Source organism: Colossoma macropomum, unplaced genomic scaffold (assembly GCF_904425465.1).
Source record: "Colossoma macropomum unplaced genomic scaffold, Colossoma_macropomum, whole genome shotgun sequence".
Lineage (NCBI taxonomy): Eukaryota > Metazoa > Chordata > Actinopteri > Characiformes > Serrasalmidae > Colossoma > Colossoma macropomum.
The window spans coordinates 51,521,560-51,542,736 of record NW_023494789.1 but is presented as its reverse complement, the minus strand read 5'-3'; the positions used below and the strand labels follow the sequence as shown (position 1 = coordinate 51,542,736).

The window sequence follows — 21,177 nt, the reverse complement described above, 5'->3', positions numbered from 1 at the left end:
AGGATAAACAAGGTTTAGTTCCAACAGCGACGTTATGACCAATTAAATAATACTTAATATTTTAACAGTAAATATGTTTATATCCGTTTCAGTGCTGGGATAATATCCAAGTGTGTAGCATTATTAAAGTTCAAGGTGGATTAGATGCCAAAATTGATTTTACCTTCATTCCTCTTACAAATTTGCAAAAATTGCAAAATAGCAAAACTTTTACAGATTATTATTATTATTATTATTATTATTATTATTATGTTCTTCTTTTCACTACTGTTGTTGTTGTTGTTGTTGTTCTTCTTCTTCTTCTTCTTAGTGTTATTATTATTATATTTTTATTATTATTATTTACATTGTTGATGTTTTAAAAATGTTTCATACTATATTTCCAGTATAGCTGAGCTTTGATTATTTTCTTATACATTAGCAGAAACAGAGAAAAAGAAAACAAACACAGCAAAACAAGCAAATCTAATCTGTTAATAACTCAATAAGGAGCAAATTTGCACGGCTAATAGCTCAGAACTCCTCTATGACATTTGCATAAGATAATTGTGTTATGTCTCTTGTGTCCGCAGCTCCGTCGATGCCTGAATACGAGACCGACTCTCCTCTCAACGAGACAGAAACCACCATCACTGTCCTCCTGAAGCCCGCCCAGTCACGAGGAGCCCCCGTCAGGTGAGCCAGCCTCTGTGCGGTCACTGTCCCCTCACAAAGTGTCCACCGAGCGATGCCTCGCCTCGGGGTAGAGGCGGAAAGTTCATCATTAGTAGGAAAAGGTGGAAGATTCAGGGGTGAATAAATGAATGTAAAATGTGGAGAAGTTGAACTTAAAGATCTGATATCTGGTGAGCGACAGCTGTGCAGGGTTATTATTGTTATTATTAATGAGAACTAATATTAAAACAGACTTAAAATGAATAATAATATGGGGACCTTAGAGAGTTCATATCATGGAAAAAATACGTTTTCATTGCTAATTTCCAGGTAAAAGAGTTTGATGTATTATGTCAACAATGTTAAAGTTTCAAAACACGTCCATGTTTGGAAACTAAGCTGCCCATTTTGAATATATTGTCTTTGCGATGTCACAAAACACAGTTCATTTACATATGTTCACCTATTCAACTTGCAGTTTAACTCCGCCCACTCACACTGAAGTTATAAGGAGTGTTTCAGCCCAGACTGCTTTTTGAGGCACAGTACAGGGCAGCCAATCAGAAGAGAGCTCATTTACATATCAGTCGTAAAGGCACAGTATCAAAACAGTGTTTAATTTAAAGAGATAATAAAGATTGGAAAATGTAAAAAGTCAAATATGAATTATGACATCGGTACAAAAAACCACACCGATGTAGTAAAATATAATAAACAGACTTGGGGGGGTGGGGGGAGGGGGGTTAAATTAAAAGAAAATTTAGAATATGGGCTCTTTAATTTTTCACTGGATTCCTTTAATGTAAATCTCATAATCTAGCTGAGCAGCATACTGCTGCACTAATTTAGCATTTATGAGATGGAAACCTGGAATTCTGCCCCAGTTTTGGACCAAATATTCACCAAAATACTGTAAATATTATTAAACAATGAAACAAAACTAATTCTGCTAATGCACCCTTAACTAACTCAAGCTGAACTTGAAAGCCACCATGAAAATGACAGAATTAAAAGCAGAAACTGAACATTTCAAAACTGTAACAGCTGTGTGAAGAAAATTTCTTATATGGTAAATCTCAATTTAAGTACAAAAAACCCTGAAAATTTATATATATATTATATATATATATATATATATACATACATACATACATATGTGTTTTTTCTTTTTTTTCAAAGAACCTTGATTTGATACTGTTCAGAACCCTTTTTGCTATTATATACATATATACATGTATAACAGACAAATAAATAAATTCAAATCCTTCAGGCCATTAAAGGCATGTTGAGATTAGGTGTCAAATCGATTAACGTGTCCATCTAAATGCCCCTGGGGGGGCCACGTCTCCAGCCGAGGCTTCATTTTTTTCACGCCCTCCAGCTCCTGTTCACCTGCCGGTTACTCTGCACTAAAGCCGGACTAATCCTGCTCTTTAAATATGGATCCGGACCCTCAGTAATAATAGATGCTGGAGAAGAAAACTCTCCTAAAATCTCCCCCCTCTGTTTGTCCAGAGCCTGAGCGGAGAGACCAGCGCGGCGGTTAGCGACCTGAGCGTGTTAAAAGCTCTCATTCAAACAAGCGTCATTTGTATGCTGAGCCTTTAAGGGGGTCCCGGTCCGTTCGGATGCGCACTGGCAGAGCAACAGAGCTCCTCTGTGTCCTCACCCTCGGCCCAGACGCCACATGCAGACTTCAGACGCCGATGACAGATAATACACAATCAGAAAAGCGTGCTTTTATTATTGGGACGAGGCCGCCGTTAATGAAAGTGACTCCGTTTTTTAGCAGTAACAGTGCTAAGTACTAAAACTAGTGCTGCTAGGAATATTGGGCATGTATTTTGCTCCCAAAATAGGGGTAAAATAGTAAACATGAAACATTTTCATGTTAATAACTGCTCATTTTAATACCCAGAGCAGTAATAGCTCCTTTTTTTTTTAATAATATTGTGAACCCTCTGCAAATTGGTCATAATTGCAGGGGCTGTAGATGAGTTTGGGTACAATAGGTGCCCACAACCATCAACCATACAACCTCTCTCTCTCTCTCTCTCCTCTCTCTCTCTCTCTCTCTCTCTCTCGTCCACTCTGCACTGAAAGCCATTAGTTTGAAATGGAGAATGGAAAAGAAGAAGTAAGGCGAGAGGAAGGCTTCTTTGGTCATAAGTAATTATCCCTTATGAAAGATGCCAAATTAGAGGCTGGAATAATTTGCCATCATCTCTTTCTGCGAAACATACATTTCCCTAATTGCACATAATTGTGAAGTATGTCCGCAGCACAGATAGACATAATTGCAAACAAGCACTATTAGCGATGAAAGCTCAAAAGACGTCCTTATCTATTCATGAAGTCTGCGGGCTGAAGCACAGTCATGCCCTCTCCACGTCCTCAGGCCCCCCCCTTGACAAGCCCTTTCTAAAAGCCCCAGCCGGCTGGCGTGGCCCCGCCCCCTCTCCCCTTTAACCCAACTGCCGCAGTAGACATTTCCCTCTGCTGGCTTCATAAAGCATCGTCTACCTAATTGAGCTTCCTCGATGATGCCGAGGTGGCTCTCGTGCTCCTTCAAGGACCCTGAGAGGGGGTTAGCGGCTCTCGGTGGCCCTCGAGACATGAAACAGCACCCTGAAAGGAGCTTAAAGGGGAATTCCATCAATGTTTCAAAATTTCAGTCAGTTTCAGTCATTCGGAGAGGTTTGATGTAAAGTGGTTAACTGTAGAGAAGCTTTCCGACCTCAGCCAAAACCAAAACCAACTATCCAAAACCACCAGTGAACCTGCACGAGTCTTCTGCTCTATATGGCTCTATATGGAATGTTGGTGATGGTACGGGAGTCATTAATCTGAAAGGTTTCTTTGGGGACTATTTTGCCCTCCGCCATGAATGAATTAAAGTAGATGGATTAAAATGCATTTTAAGCCAAAACTGTATCACAGAACTATCCTAAAACAGTGTCTCAGTCATCAGGCAGTGAATTCATAACCATTTCATGCAGTAACTTTCTGTGAGGGAGCTTTTAGAGGTGGACGTCTGGTTCCTATCACCACCACTGTGAACAGATCTGACTCAGTAAGTTTCTCGAGAACAGAGCGTTTCACACCAAACCACTCTGAATGACTCTGAATGACTCTGTTTACATTTAAAACATATAATCATGTAGATTTTTTGAAAAATTGGTGGTTTTAAAAAAATCGGTGTTTCCCCTTTAAAGGGCCCATATAAGGTAAGATAAGATAAGATAAGATAAGATAATCCTTTATTTGTCCCACAACAGGGAAATTCTCAGTGTTACAGCAGCAAAGTGAAAATAAGGCACTCAGAAAATAAAAGAAGTAACAAGAAGAGAATTAACGAGCAAGTAATTAACTTTGCTAATCACTTAACGAGGTTTTTACAGTTTGTTTCTTTTTACTTTGTAGACAAAAAATATAATACTAAAATAAAAAAATAAGATAAAATTATGAATATAAACTCTATGCTTCACAAAAATGAACGAAACAAAGAATTATAAATAAAAGCTAAAATATTTACACTGTGAGGATATTTTACCCAAATTCCACATGGAGTTTTGCACATGAAGTATTGTTTTATGTTACACATAGGAATGATGAGAAATGAACAATATAAACATTATAGATAGAAAAGCCAAAACTCTTTACACTGTAGAGATATTTTACACGTGTTCCACATGCAGTATTGATTATATTGCACACAGGAAATGGTGATGAATTCCCCAGTTTATGTTCTGGAGGTGTGTCTAATGGGGGGTGGAGGAGGTTCTACTGGGAGCAGTGCTGGTTGTACTATATTATTGGTTTATTTTTTTTAAAGAATATTTTATTATTTAATATTCGTTGTATTATATTATTGTTTTTTCATCCCTATTGGAAATAAAAGAGTTGGCATATAAACATTGTCAGAGTTTCAAAATGTGTTGTTGCCCCAGTCCGCATACGAAACTCCAGCTGTCCGGGCGTCTGGATCGAATCACGTTTTGTAGTTTTTCTTCGTGAAAATAAGCACATCTTCTACAGGAAACACACCTAAAATGTCATTTTTCTGCTAATTTCAGTCACATGATTTCTATTTATGTGCTGAGTTTGACATAGAGGGGAGAAAAAAAACATGAAATATAACTTCTGCACAGGCCACGCTTCATGTTTGATTTTTTTGTCTAGGTTTTAACTGTTACATTCAGCTGATAAACAGTAATTGTGCATTAAAATGCGTCTCTGAGTTGTGAACTTATTTTCACTTTGAAAATCAACCAAATATGTCATCCAAACTTTTGAATATGACTGTAAGCAACCAAAATTTGAATTCATCGTTTTTGTGATGTCACAAAGTCACTGATGCATATCTGCCTATTCAGCCTACAGCAGTTTGACTGACTGAGGCACAGTACAGGGCAGCCAATCAGAGCAGAGCTCATTTACATACATCAGTCTTAAAGGCACAGCCTGTTTCAATCTAAAGGATGAAGAGAGATTAGAAAATGGTCAAAAACAACTTTTTTACATAAACAACATAACAAACAACAAACAATAACATAAATCCTCAAAGAACCTTTTGCATGCCTTAATGGTTCTCTGCATGGTGAAATCGTTCTTCAGATTGGTAGAGAATGTGTTGTGTATGGTTCCATACAGAACCCTTTTGAAAAGGATTCTATATAGCACCAAAAGTGGTTCTGCTTTTGTTACAAAACATCAGTCTGAAGAACCATTTCACCATGCAGAGAACCATTTAAGTATGCAGATGGTTCTTTGAGTGTTTATGGTTCTATATAGAAGTGTTATCTTTACTAAAGAACCCTTGAAGAACCATCTCTTTTAAGAGTGTAGATTTTAAAGGTGAAAAAAGCATCAAATATTCTGTTTCCAGGCACAATAATAAGATTCAGGGACTGAAAGTAAGTCTGTTTCTCTGAAATCTCTCAGTAAGACGAATGCCGGCCTCACACCAAACGACTTTTCAAGCGATTTTACCGTCACAGACAAATTTCCAGTGTCGGAATAAATTCATGAGAGTGTTGCTGGAGTTGTGTCGTGTTCGCATCATCTCGATGGTTTAGTGTAAGGTGGTCAGGATGGCGGTCTTAGGTCAGTCTTTTTCTCGTCTTGATGCTACAACAAAATCAACCGTGTTTAATACTATCATAAGATTTAAAGCTTGGCACATACAAATAGTGGCGCGCCAGGGGCGTGACAGCAAGCGATAGACAAAGAGAGAGAGAGGGAGACAGCAAGGGAGAAACTACATGTGTTAGAGCCTGAAATCTCTGTAAAAAAAGCAAATCTGCTCCACTTTAATACAATAAACATATTAACTTAATGTAAACTGCTTTAATATTTCAGGTTCACTGAGCGAACAGTGATGTAAGGAAATGTACAGAGGACTTTAAGAACGGCTTTACTGAAGAATCATCAATGTGTTTTTTTTTCCGTTACACTGGTTTCTTATTTTGTTTGTTTGCTTTTACGCTTTAGTTCATAACACCCAACAGTGCTGAATTGTTGCATATTTTATTGGTCTGTAAATCTTTGTCAAATTAAAAAAAATAACTGCACATTTTACATGTTAATTAAAGATTCTGGGTGATGATCTGCCAGAGTATACAGCTCTACAGTGAACTGAGCCCCAGTGGAAGGAAAAGTGTTGCTCTGCTTGTAAATTTCCACCAAGTGCATGATGGGGAATAATCTCAAACATCTAGTTGCAGTCTTACTAAGAGTGACACTGCAAGATTCCCCATCTTTGCAAAATCATAGTGTGTGACTAAAAACTGTGACCCTGTCTTTAGATGTGAGAGGGTGTCAGACTTTAGTCTTTCAAACGTCTTTTCAAAGTCTTCTAGTGTGTGTCAGCATAGGCACTGCTGCTGATCTGACACTCAGAACGTTCCACTTCACACTCAGATTAAACTGTTGTGAGCTGAATGTGTTTACCAAACAATAGAAAACCACAATTTTCATCTTTTATTAACTTTAGATTACATACACATTCACCACAACGAGGCAGCTTCTGAGAGTTCTGACCAAATAAATAAAAGAACCCAAATTCAGCAGCACAAAGGCTCTCAAATCACATCTCAAATCCTCTACATAAGACAATACAGATAAGGCTTCATGAAACAGGTGAAAAAAGCCCTGATTTAATGTCATAACTACTGTTATGATAACCTTAATAACCTGATTAGTGACTCTTTGTGTTGATTTCATCCATAAACAAATTAAAACAAGGTACAGTGTGTAGGTGAGACTGAGGAAGGTGTTTCTTCTTCAAATAAACTAAATAATCTTATGCTGACTGTGCTTTGTAAGACTTATAGGAGAAAAAAATGAGATTTATGGCTTTAATATGAGACCATTTCACTCGCTAAAATTTACAGTGTAGCTCTTGGTCATTATATATATATAAATATATATATATATATATATATATATATATATATATATATATATATATATATATATATATATATGTGTGTGTGTGTGTGTGTGTGTGTATGTAAAATGTACAGACCATTTCACTCAGTCATATATTTCACTTGGTTATACATTTCACTTGGTCATATATATATATATATATATATATATATATATATATATATATATATATATATATATATATATATATATATAAACCTTGAAGAACCATCTTTTTCAATAATCCTTTTTATGCTTATAAATGATATATATATATATATATATATATATATATATATATATATATATATATAATCATTTATAAGCATAAAAAGGATTATTGAAAAAGATGGTTCTTCAAGGTTTCTAGTAAACCTCTATATAGCACCAAAAAGGGTTCTCTTGTTGTTACAGGCTTGACATCGTACCAATAGAAGAACCCTTTTTGGTTCTATATAGGACCCTTTTCAAAAAGGTTCTATATAAAACACATTTTCCATCAATCTGATGAACCATTTGACCATGCAAAGAACCATTTAAGCATTAATACAATTGGTTCTAAGATGTGTATGGCTCTAAATAGAATCATTTTATTCACTAAAGAACCATTAATGAACCGTTGTTTTTAAGATATTTTCTCTTGGGAGGTGTCTGTCCTAAAGTTACACTTGTCAAAATAATATTTACATTTCTAAAAGGTCTTTTTCATTTCTTTTATGATGCAGTTGAAAGATTTAGATTCATCATGCGGTTAATTTTTAAATAAATGTCCCACGTTTTCATGTCACTACCAAAACAGAGTTTTAGTCTGTAGGCGGAGCCTTATTTTAGCCACGCCCCGGGAAATGAGGCTGCATCCCTGTCCCTCATGGCCACATGGTGAGCAGTTAGATCCCATTGTTTTGAAGTAAATGAGTCCCAAAGTCTGAAAACCAGTGTGGAACATTAAGAATCATCATATTTTCTGCAGTTCAGCAATTTTTAGTGCTTTAATGTAAAATATGATGATTTTCTGTGTGAACAGCTGTTCAAAGCTGTGTTTGCTGGTCATGAACTGCTGAGTTTCTGAGCTCAAAATGAGCTAAAATTGTCACTGAAACAGTCACTACTGACACATTTGGTACAGTTCAGATAGAGTTATGATTGCTATGGAATGTTCAATCATTAGTTTTAATAAAATAATCATAATTAAGGTTTAGAGTCACTCAAAGTAAAAGGATTTTAGTCTAAAGTCCAAGATCAGTTAAAAGTCCTAAATGTGTTTTCAACCAATTCAGTATAATAATTCATATATAACGTTATAATGTGAATATGTGTGAATGTGAATGTTACAGTGCTCTTATTTCCAGTGTTTTTAACCACATCATTGTGTTCTTTCTCCAGCGCGTACCAAGTGGTGGTTCAGGAGGAGCGGAAGCAGAAAGTCCGGCGGGCGACTGATGTCATTGAGTGCTTCTCCGTCCCCGTTAGCTACCGGAACGCCTCCATCCTGGACTCGGCGCATTACTTTGCGGCTGAGCTCTCCCCAGTTAGCCTAGCGGTGGTGCAGCCCTTCACCATCGGGGACAACAAGACCTATAACGGTTACTGGAACGCGCCGCTGTCTCCCGCCAAGAGCTACAGCATTTACTTCCAAGCTCTGAGCAGGGCCAACGGGGTGAGTTCTGGCAGGAAGCCACCAATCATAACAATCCGTTCCCTTGAGCGATTCACGACTGCTGTCCCAAAAATTAAAATTCCAGTAGCATAGCAATCCAATCCAATCACAATACTTTTCTAAATTAAGTTTCAAAAGAGCTACGCTGCAAAAATGATGTCTAAGCAGGTAAATACATCTTCAATGTAGCCTATACATCCATTATTTCTCATTAGGAGACTGTTGTGAGATTAGTCCTGTTAGTATTAGTACTTGTTTTATGTAATTTTATCTAGTGAAAGTGTCTTATTCCATTGGCAGATCATTTTACTTATCTTGAGAAATAATACTTAAAAGAAGTAAAATGATCCGCCAATAGAATGAGACACTTTCATAAGATAAAATTACACAAAAACAAGTAAAAATGTCTCAAAATAAGTTTAATAATCTTACAATATTCTTACAAAGTCTCATAATGAGAAATACTAGATTAATCCACTACATTTAAGATGTTTTCACTTGCTAAAATATCATTTTTTGCTGTGTAAATCTAAAAAAACTATAGATTTTTCAGGTTTAGCTTCTGAAAATACATTCAGATGCATCAGTGAAAGTGTTATTTGTATAATTAAAGTGAAATGTGACAGTTTCTGGCTCAAAATGATGCGAAATATCAGGTACCATCAGTTAAGCAGTTGCGCTAGTTCACTGTTGCATGGTTGCGCAGCACGTATGAAGGTCTTATGAAGCTTAATATAGTCTATGCACTTGCTTGATGCATTCTGGCTGGCCTGCATTGCCCGGTGCTCCAGCTGCTGGTGTGCATGTGGCTCTTGATTTGATTGGATCTTGTTCAATTCAATCTCTGTTTCGTATGCTTGGAGAAAACCACTCAAAAACAACCTCAGACCGTGACCTAGATAATTTGATCGGAGAGTCATGCATAAAATATGGATTTAGGTTGGTAGTTCAGACTCCATACCACCTTTACCACACGCCAAGAAACCTTTGGGGTAAAAATGTGTTGCAATTGATCTAATTCCCAATTTTCTAGAGTACAGGAAAGTAAATGGGTTTACCAGCTGCCAGTTTGGCAGTTATTTATTATCATTATGATAATACGTTTGGTTTGGCGGGAATGAAAAAAGATGGTACTTTCTGTTTTCCATGCGAATCAGCTTTCAATGCATAATATTAACACTATGAAATCAACCCTGTGTGCTGTGGTGTTCTACAGTGCCAGCTGTCGTCAATATCCTTCATATCTCAACCTATAACAAATATGAAAGGCGAAAAAGGCCACCTGAAGTGTAGAGCTTCAAACAGGTCAGAAATACAGCCGTCCGGTTCAAACTCCAAATACAACTCGAGTATCAAGTATCGACACACCTGAATCGGTTCACCATCAAACAGAGCAATAATAATAATAACTGCCACTAGATCACAGATAACTAAGATAAAGAATACTTTATAATAATCAACTGTCCAAATTTAAGTTTAAATTCTGCTTTAATTCATTTATTCATCAAATAATGCTTTTTAATAACATCTCAAACATTTTCACTGTGGATAAACTTTCCATACTGCGCTGTTGTCTCACTATACAATACTGAAATTCACCTGTTTAATCCTAAAACTCTATTTCTACACTTAAAACACACTGAACGTATAACATCAAATATTTTTGTCCAAACAAATCAAACATTCTTTTGGCTGCACTAAGCTGTACTTTCCTGAGTGGATTCACTGTGTATGTCACAAAGGTGGGCCTTGAGGTGTTCAGTGCTCGGTGGCAGATTAAAAAAAAAAAAATTAAAGGGGAATTCCATCAATGTTTTAAAATTTCTCCATAGTTCAGTGAGTGAGCTGTAATCAGAGAGATTCAGAGTGGTTTGGTGTGAAATGGTTCAGATGTCTTTACAGTACTGGTAATAGGAACCAGGGGTCGCCATGACTACAACACAAATATAGACATTTTATTTACTATCCAGAACCACCAGTGAACCTACACGAGTCTTCTGAGTTTATATGGAATGGGATGATGGAAAATAGTGGAAAATCTGAAGAAAAAAAAAGTTTTCTTTGTGGACTGTTTTGCCTGCATGTATTCCTCCACCATGAACGGATCTTAAAAACATATGTTTTAGGCCAAATCCTTACTGCAAAACTTTATTAAAAACAGCGTCTCAGTCATCAGGCAGTGAATTCATAACCATTTCAGGTAGTAACTTTCTGTGAGGGAGCTTTTAGAGGTGGACGTCTGGTTCCTATCACCACCACTGTGAACAGTTCTGACTCGGTAAGTTTCTCTAGAACAGAGCGTTTCACACCGAACCACTCTGAATGACTCTGTTTACATATTATCCACTTAATTATGTACAAATTTTGGAACATTGGAGGAATTCCGCTTTAAGACAGTGAAGGTACTGACGAATAAGGTAAGGAGTAAAACTAAAGTGGGAACCTCAGTGTTCGCATGCTTAATTAGCCATTTAGCTTCACATCATGCAGTCTGTTTACAAAGCGGAACATTCAGCTTCATGTAGGCTTAAGGTCTCACAGTGAGGTTTAAGGTGTGCAAGTGAGTAAAATATGTTATAATTAACAAACAACTTGTTTGACACAAAAGTTATTGTTAATAATAAGATCATTGAGAATATTACCTGGTATATACACAGACAGAGCAAGAGCACACCTGATTTCTCTAAGTGCAGATGTCTCCCTCTCCGTCTGAGTGTGGAGAACTCTCCCTGTCTGAGGTTTTTCAGTCTTTTCTTCATCGTTTTATCTGCTTAAACTAAATTTACCTCCACTGAGCAATCAAAAGCAACCGCAAGCTAGAAGCATCCTCCGACGTGCAGCACCAGTACCAGCAGGATCATCTCCACAGAAGCTCAGTCGAACTGGCCTTTGATATGCAGATACTGATAACAGCTGTCAATTTGTGCTGTGGGTAGCGCGGGCGTCCCTGGGGGGATCGACTGGGCGAGGAGTCGCACAGTAGGTCTTGGTCTATGCTGTCCTTGCCAGTAAGAATGCAGCCAGTTGATTTCTCCAGGAGGAGAGCGCGGGGCACAGCTGACACGGTTTGGTTCATGCTTAATAATTTTAAAAGTATTTGAGCAAGATTGATTTATTTTATACATCTCTGCTACCAATGAAACTTGTGTGGTAACACTTTACAATAGGAGTATATCTGAGAGTCATAATCATTACTGAATGGTCAGCGAATGCACCAAGTAATCATTAACTAATGATGGAAATAGAAAGTAACATTATTTTAGATTTTAAGTAGTTTATAATCATTTCAAATGTTTAAAAGTAACGCGTTAATTAATCATTAGTTAGTGATAGTTACAATAACTAGAACATTATTTCAGATATTATTTAGTAGTTTGTCAATGTGCTAATTAATGTGACTCATCAATTGGGACAGTAATATATATATATATATATATATATATATATATATATATATATCATACATTCTGACCACCTCCTTGTTTCTACGCTCATTGTCCATTTTATCAGCTCCACTTACTATATAGGTGCACTTTGTAGTTCTACAGTTACAGACTGTAGTCCATCTGTTTCTCTGATACTTTGTTAGCCCCCTTTTACCCTGTTCTTCAGTGGTCAGGACCCCCATGGACCCTCACAGAGCAGGTACTATTTGGGTGGTGGATCATTCTCAGCACTGCAGTAACACTGACGTGGTGGTGGTGTGTTAGTGTGTGTTGTGCTGGTGTGAGTGGATCAGACACAGCAGTGCTGCTGGAGTTTTTAAACACTGTGTCCACTCACTGTCCACTCTATTAGACACTCCTACCTTGTCGGTCCACCTTGTAGATGTAAAGTCAGAGACGATAGCTCATCTGCTGCTGCACAGTTTGTGTTGGTCATCCTCTAGTCCTTCATCAGTGGTCACAGGACGCTGCCCACAGGACGCTGTTGGCTGGATGTTTTTGGTTGGTGGACTATTCTCAGTCCAGCAGTGACACTGAGGTGTTTAAAAACTCCAGCAGCACTGCTGTGTCTGATCCACTCAGACCAGCGCAACACACACTAACACTCCACCACCACGTCAGTGTTACTGCAGTGCTGAGAATGATCCACCACCCAAATAGTACCTGCTCTGTGAGGGTCCATGGGGGTCCTGACCACTGAAGAACAGGGTAAAAGGGGGCTAACAAAGTATCAGAGAAACAGATGGACTACAGTCTGTAACTGTAGAACTACAAAGTGCACCTATATAGTAAGTGGAGCTGATAAAATGGACAATGAGTGTAGAAACAAGGAGGTGATCAGAATGTTATGCCTGATTGGTGTGTATGTATATGTAGCTTAATCAATTAGTAATGCTTACTACTCTATAAACAAACCCCCACTTAAAATTTAAAACAGTCCAGTAAAAGGATTATAAAATGTAATAAAGTAAATAAATAGAACCAATAATAGAACTGAGATAAAATACAATAAATAAATAAAAATAAAAATAAAAAAAAACGTTCCAGGCTGTCTGGAGGTGATTAGAGATTAAAAAGTTTACATGACTGAGTGACTCCAGTGAGTGAGCTGTAGAGTCTCCTGTAGTGACTCCAGCTCCCTGTAGATAAAAGCAGATTCTCCCAGTTCAGTAAAACTCTCAGTACCTGACAGGTGATCCAGTCACTGAGCAGCTCTGATAATTACTGTTATTAATAGAGATCATAGATGAGAAATAAGCTGCCATATGGCCAGAGAGTGATTTATGAATAAAAATAAGCCAGCGTGTTTCCCGTCAAAACAGAGAGAGAATTCTGTACAGCTGACTAATCAAAAACACTTATGATGAAAAAAACATACTTTAATAGGACAAAAAAGGCTTCAGGGTAAATCTGGAGAAACATCTATCCAAAATTCACTGATAGTGATGATGAAGGAGGTGACCAAAGGTGTGTCCAAGGCAAGTTTATTTAAATAGCACCTTTCATACCCTGCAGTCATTCAAAGTGCTTTACAGATGAGAAAATACAGTCATTTAAAAAGTAAAGTGAAGGAAAGTAGAAATTAAAAACATGATTAAAACGATAGATTTTAAAAGAGAAAAATCATTAAATTAAAAATCTAATCATAAATAAAATGGGCATAGTAGAGTGTCATTAGAGGAGAGGAGTGCAGCAGAGCTAACAGTGTTTAAACTGAGCTGAAAGCTGCTCTAATAAGAAAGTTTTTCGTATCGGATTAAGCTGAACGCTGCCCCTCCATGTTTAGTCTTCACCTTCAGCAGGACTGACTGACCAGTTCCTAATGATCTGAGAGTTCTGCTCGGCTCATATCGCTGCAGCAGATCAGATAAATATGCTGCTCCTGCACCATTAAGACATTTATAGAACAGTAACAGCTAATTAAAGTCTATTCTGGAACAGACTGGTAGCCAGTGTAAGGGTTTAAGAATTGGGGGGGTCCTTCATTTACTCCTGGTGAGACTCAGGCAGCTGCATTCTGAACCAGCTGAAGCTGTTTGATCGTCTTTTCTGGGAGTCCAGTTAAGCCTGGGTTACACTACACATTTTAGCCCTGATTCTCAGTCTGAGTCTGAGCTGGTCGGTTCTAGTCTGCAGATTTTTGGGTCAGTCGGAGTCGACAGTTGGAGAGAGTCGAGTCGTGTGTGAGGGGCGCAGACTCAGATTTACTGCCACCCGATCGCGTTTCAGTCAGAGTTGATCAAACATGGATTTTTTTTAGTTTTTAATGTACATAAACTTGATTGTGCTCTTGCTGTAAACTCAGCTCATTAAAAAGCTTCACTCCACACTCGAGAGACTTTTCACCATTTTTCATTCCTGACTTGCTGTATTTTCTTCTTTCGTGCTCTCAGTTTTCATTGGCTGTGGCAGGAATCCATTCATATTGAGTCGTTGATCAGTTTACACTAGATTACGCTCAGAGTCGGGTCGAAAAAATCTCTGGGGTCGAGTCTGCACCCCTCACAAGACTCGAATCTCTCTCCGTCTGTCGACTCCAGCTGACCCAAAAATCTGCAGGCTGGAGCCGACCAGCCCAGACTTAGCCAGACGGAGAATCAGGGCTAAAATCGGGATAAAAGTCATGGAGTGTAACCCCGGCTTTTTCAACCCGACTCTGAGCGTAATCTAGTGTAAACGGATCAACGACTCAATCTGAACGGTTTCCTGCAACAGCCAATGAAAACAGAGAGCACAAAGGAAGAAAATACAGCAAGTCAACAAAGAAAAATGGTGAAAAGTCTCTCACCTGCGGAGCGAAGCTTTTTAATTAGCTGAGTTTAAGACACAATCAAGTATATGTACATTTAAAAAAAACTCTAATAAATACCACACTGATCACATTTAAATCCATGACCGTCACTTAAACGTGTTCACCTGAGTTCAGTGAGTTCCTTTCAGTTCAGTGATCCCTAATCATTTAGTATGGATCCCCATTATTTCAGTCACCCAAAAAAATCTATCAAAAGCCAGTGTGATAGTGTGAGACGCTATAAGTCTGTTATAACCTGTTAAGACTTTGAAAGTCGTGTAGTGAACCCAAGGCTTTAGGAGACCATTACAGTGATCAATCCTGCCTGAAATGAAGCCGTGGATGAGTTTCTCCAGGTCTGCTTTGGTCAGAACATCTCTGATCTTGTTGTTTTTAAGGTGATAAAATGCTGATTTAGTTTTACTGGAACCTGTTTAAATATCCATGCTACGTTTTACCCTGTGTTAGTTAGATTGTGCCCAAGTACTCCTCTTCTTTGCCCAGCTAGGGACCCAACATGGCACAGCCAGGATTTGGGCGCATGGCTAAGCAGTGTTTTGGTACTTAGATGAGCAATTGGGGTGGGTTGGGCATAAACTTCTTCTTTTGGAACAGGGGCACAGAGGCTCATGCTAAAAGAGCGAGTAATTGTAGCTGGGGGCGCTTCTTCTTCAGAGAGCGAAGTGCAGACTTGTGAAAGCCCCACTCGCTTTTAAGTTCCCGGAGTGAACCGCAGAGTTTGTCCAGAGATGTGAGAGTGAAACATGGTGCAAAATCGCCAGGAGCCCAGCTAAACAGCAAAGAGGATTGCGAACAGTGGCGTAACTGAGATTTTATGGGCTCCAGTGAAAAAAATATAGGCCTCCCGTATAAAGATTACCTTGAATTATTTAAAAAATGCCAGTGTAATTTCCTTATTTACTCACTGTCCAGGTTTCTGTCCAACTGTCAAATTATTTTTTAAGCAAACAACTGAAATTTTCATTCCTTCATGTGAATCAGTTCCGTACAAGAGAATCAACATCATGTCTATATAAACACATATGAGAAATATATGGCATAGACTGACTGCCCACTTCATTAAGTCCACCTCCTCGTATCTACTCTCACTGTCCATTTTATCAGCTCTACTGACCGTATAGTTTCACTTTGTAGTTCTACAGTTACAGACTGTAGTCCATCTGTTTCTCTGCATACTTTGTTAGCCTGTTCTTCAGTGGTCAGGACCCCCATGGACCCTCACAGCGCAGGTACTATTTGGGTGGTGGATCATTCTCAGCTCTGCAGTAACACTGACGTGATGGTGGTGTGTTAGTGTGTGTTGTGCTGGTCTGAGTGGATCAGACACAGCAGTGCTGCTAGAGTCAATTCGATTTTCTCCCCAATTTAGTCGTCTCCAATTCCACCTAGTTAGGACTCCCCCAATCACACGATGCTATCAACGCTAGGAGGGCGAAGGCTGACACTGGCTTCCTCCGAGACCTGTGAAACCAGCCACCGCTTCTTTTCGAGCTGCCGCTCACGCAACGTCACTGGACAGCCGAACGCGGAGGAAAGCGCCAACCGCCAGATCTGTTACGTCAGCTAACAGACGCCTGCGCTGACTAGCATCGCGCTGAGTGATGGGGGGAGAAAGGCAACCATCCCACCCACCCAGAGAGAGCGAGGCCAATTGTGCTCTCTCGGACTCCCGGCTACGGACGGCTGTAGCATCACCAGGGATCGAACGCTTAGATGGTTGCACCACTCGGGAGCCCCCTGCTGGAGTTTTTAAACACCTCAGTGTCGCTGCTGGACTGAGAATAGTCCACCAACCAAAAATATCCAGCCAACAGCATCCTGTGGGCAGCGTCCTGTGACCACTGATGAAGGACTAGAGGATGACCAACACAAACTGTGCAGCAGCCGATAAGCTATCGTCTCTGACTTTACATCTACAAGGTGGACTGACAAGGTAGGAGTGTCTAATAGAGTGGACAGTGAGTGGACACAGTGTTTAAAAACTCTTTGTATTAAATGATAAGTATGTGGAAAGTAATTACTTTGGTTACCAAGACAATCTAATTACATTGAACTGAGATACCCAAAATGTTCTGTTATTAAAATAAAAAGAAAACACACAGCCTAGATTCTGTTTCATTTCTAGATAATTAACCAGTATGTCCTGTATGATACTCTTATCTCCAGTGTTTTTCTATTTTACAGTGAAATTTAGTGTTTGGCCGTATTATCCACCAAATAATTATCAGAAATTTCAGTGTAATTTAGTTAAATAGTCTTGAAACTCGCCATCATATTACCCAAAATAATTATCTTGTACTTTGACTTTGTACCTCACAGTTACGTGGTTAATGCTCAGAACTTAAGGGACTGTAAAAGAAAGCATTGCCTCAGTTATTAGTTTAATAAACACTCTCACGGTGGTGTAGACACAATGCTGTTTCTCACAGTTTAAAAAACTTTACTGTCTATATACATATTCTTTTTTCTCCTTTAAAGAATGAGCAGCTCAACTCTCACATGATTGGATGTTCATGATAAGCATCAGACTTTCACATGCGCATGCACAATGTCTAATCACAGCCTGAGAATCTAGGACGTTTTCACACTTGGGCCATTTTTGGGACGTTTCTGTGTCTGAAGTGGATTCAGACCACTGAATCATGGTTTACTGTGCATATGTGAACACAACAAGGGAACTCAGACCCCTCTAAATGAGAGAGGTGGTCTCAGTTTGGTTCGTTTTGTGGTTCGATTGGTTTATGCACTGTGAAAACAAAACGGCTCCAGTCCGGTTTTGCTTTGCTTTACGGTGAAGACCTCGAGGCTCAGTGTACACACAGACACAGTCTTCAGCACTTCAGCAGGTAAAAACAGACCAAGGAACATTTATGAGGTTCCACTCAGGATAAATGGAGTCGTGGTCTGAAACCTCAAAGGACCAGAAAGAGGACGGAGTGTCTTTATAGTTCACTTACAGTGTGAGCACAGAAAGAACTGAGGTCATTTGCAGTCGGTTCCCTTTCAGATTCACTTGAACTGTATTTAAAAAGATTTGTATGTAAAAACACCCTAACAGAGTTAGATATATTTGTGATAAATGTGTGGGCTAACAGAGAACATTGCAGTTCACTGCCTTGTGAAACAGGCCTCTGGTTTCAGTGCTGCTACTAAGGAAGCTGCAGAGCCTGTGCTCGTCTGCCAGTCACATTATACTTCTATACATTATTAAAACTGCTATTACAGCTGTAAACCCAGGCACACAGTTCAGTTCCTCAGCAAGCTTTAAATGTTTTTCTTGTTAACTCAGTGCTGGAAGCTGAAGAGGACAAATTAAATGTGTTGTTATTGTTTTATTCTCTCGCTTCAGTGTTTAACAGGTTTTTCACTACACTCAGGGGGACGTAGATAATCACAGCGACGTCCTTGACGAGCATCGGCTTTCTCTTTCGGCACTCGATCTCGTAACGTTTGTCTAATTTAAAGGCTAAATTTGAAGTTACCGTCACTCGATAGCTGAGACTGGGAGGTCAGCCCTTTCCTTATTCTTCCAAGCCTCACACTCATCCCATCTTCACTCTCTCTTTCTTATTTAAATCTTTTACACTCTTCCTTCAGCCGCTCCTGCTTTAATGAAGGAGCAGAGACCCCAAATCAAAAGGGGATCACATTACAGTGGGACACAGGCTTTATAGAGATATTTAACACCTTCTTCATCCTGCTCTGCTGCTCTGCTCCTCTACTCCTCTACCTCAGTGGGCAGTACCTCTCCTGCCTTTCTTGTATCACCATACAGGCTTAATTTCTTTGGTTGACGTCTCCAGGAGGCCTTTGGAAACGTCTGGGTCAGTTTCTTTTAGGTCACTGGCTGCTTCTTCATTAGTGCAGAATTTCTTGCCTATTAAATGAATAAGAACAATTAGTGAGGAGAGATGGCACAATCAGAGTTATTATAGTTTTGAAATTTGAAATTTTTATTTTTATTTAGTTTCTTGTTTTGGGTTTGATTTCAGTTTAGTTTCGGTTGGTTTCAAGGCTGCATTAATAGTTGTAGTATTATGATTGATGGACACTGTGAGAGCAGGTATTTGATAAGTGCACACTTTAAAAAATGATGGTTCTTCAAGGATTCTTTATTAAAGATCCCTTATTTTTATAGTTATTTTTATGTATTTATGTAAAGTAACATTAGATGTGATTCAAGTTGTGTATGTATATATAATTCTCCTTATTATCATTATTCTTATTATTATGATTAAAGGAAACGGTTCTGTTTAGAACTGTGAATTTGCATGCTGTAATGGTTCTTTGCATGGTGAAATTGTTCTTCAGATTGATGGAGAATGTGTTGTATATGATTCTGTTTAGCACCAATAAGTGGTTCTGCTACTGTTATGATGTAAAGCTAGTAGAAGAACCATGGCTGGGGCAGCTTTAGCTCAGTGAACCTCAGTAGCTCTGGAAAGCCGTCACCGTCCACCTCATCCTCATCTATTATTCTGCACACCCATGAGTGATCTCCTCACACGACCGTTTTCGTGGAGAACATGTTCCAAACAGTCGTCTGCCTTACTGTTTTCAGACGTTTGTTTTCGTGATGATACATCGCTGTAGTTGTCCTCTCAGAAAGTGCTCAGGGACTCCACTATTTTCAGCTGCACTTCATTTTTTAGCAGGTCTGTTTGGTGAATCCAGTTCCCTGTTGTGTTCTCATGTGTACGAATCAGTCATGCACCTCAGCTTGAGTGTCAAACCCACCAACAGAAATAGGTGGGTTGTTAAAAACTGTTGTTAATTGGAAATGAAATAAAACTAAGGTTATTTTAACTGATAACATCAATCAAACAACTGTTTATTTGTTTACTATCCAATTTAATTGCCAAAGTTTTATTACACATTTCTATAAGCTACGAATGGCTCAGCCAGTTTACATTGAAGTCCCTGTACTTACTGAATAATAAGCCTTAGTATGTAATAAGACTGAGATTTTAAGGGTTAAGAAGCAGTAAAAACAAACAGAACAGGCAGCAAACAGTAAAGTTTTGTTGTGTTTGAGGCTGCAATATTAAATCTCAAAGTTTTTCCTTTTGCCAGCTTTTAAAAGCAGGTAGAGCTGCTGTAACATTAAAGCCAGTTTTGCTTGGCGCTAACATAACATAGCAACTCTCATAGAGGCAGAAATTAGCACTGTAAACAATGATAACATCCTCACTACAAAGTTGTAAGCAAGTTTACGTATTTTGGCCTGAACTGATAATTCTCTCTCTAAGTTTTCAGAAGGGAAATCTGTACAATTAAAATTTATTTGCTAATATTAAAAGTGGGGCAACCGGTTCTGTGCTAAAGTTTACAGTTTAGTGAATAAATGCATCTCACTTTATTTGGATAGTCCCCTATAGATGATCTACAGATGTTCAAATTGTTAACAAACTATCTGTTGAAATTATCTGTTGATTCTGAACAGTGGTGGGGTTAAGGTAGGATTTGGACCAGAGTTAGAGATGGGTTTAGGGTTTTGGTTTTGGGTTGAGGTTAAAGTTAAGGTTAGGATTAGAGCCAGGTTTAGAGTTATAGACAATTATGGTGAATTTAGTAGATATTTAGTTGAATGTAACTTTAAAGTAAATTAAGTATCTACAAAGCATCTAAAATGAACTATCAAAATAAAGTGTTACCAATAAATGTTTCTTTGTTAAAAAAATAATGTGTGGCTGGTGGAAAGAAATAATAAGAAGAAACAGAATAATAAAGGAAAAAAAGATTAATAAAACAAACAGTTTATGCTGTTTTATGCTGGTCTGGTGCTGGTTTAGCTGGTCACCCAACAAGGTCATGGTCTGGTTAGTTTGTTATAGTTTAGTGAAATACCGGGGGTTACAAAAGGGACCAGATACTGAACTCAAGGTCTGGCTTTTTGGAAACAGGAGAACCAGAGAAGGAGGTGCAGAGACTGTTTCAGCTGGATGTCTCAGGGGATGCTTTAACACTGGGGCCTTTTGTCTGCCCGCTTCCCTCCCCACTCTTTGTTTTTCCAGGCGATGCCACTCTGCTGTAGCTCTATGTTGCACGGCACAGCAGCTCAGAAGACCTTACGACACGCCTGGTTCCCTCCTGATCAGCCATTTACATGTAAAACAAAGCATAAAAGATCATGTGCTAAGTCTGTGAAGGAATCAGAGCGTGGAAGTATAATTTCA

The 21,177-nt window shown here is 38.7% G+C and overlaps 1 protein-coding gene across 1 annotated transcript in view; it reads left to right on the top strand.

Annotated features, from left to right (window-relative positions):
- The window catches only part of ptprt (protein tyrosine phosphatase receptor type T), a 464,808-nt gene that overhangs the window by 253,830 nt on the left and 189,801 nt on the right, over window positions 1-21,177 (top strand). The window contains exons 11-12 of the mRNA XM_036571590.1: window positions 573-675; window positions 8,470-8,743. Of these exons, the coding sequence (XP_036427483.1) occupies window positions 573-675; window positions 8,470-8,743 (377 nt within the window). The remainder of the gene's footprint in view (window positions 1-572; window positions 676-8,469; window positions 8,744-21,177) is intronic.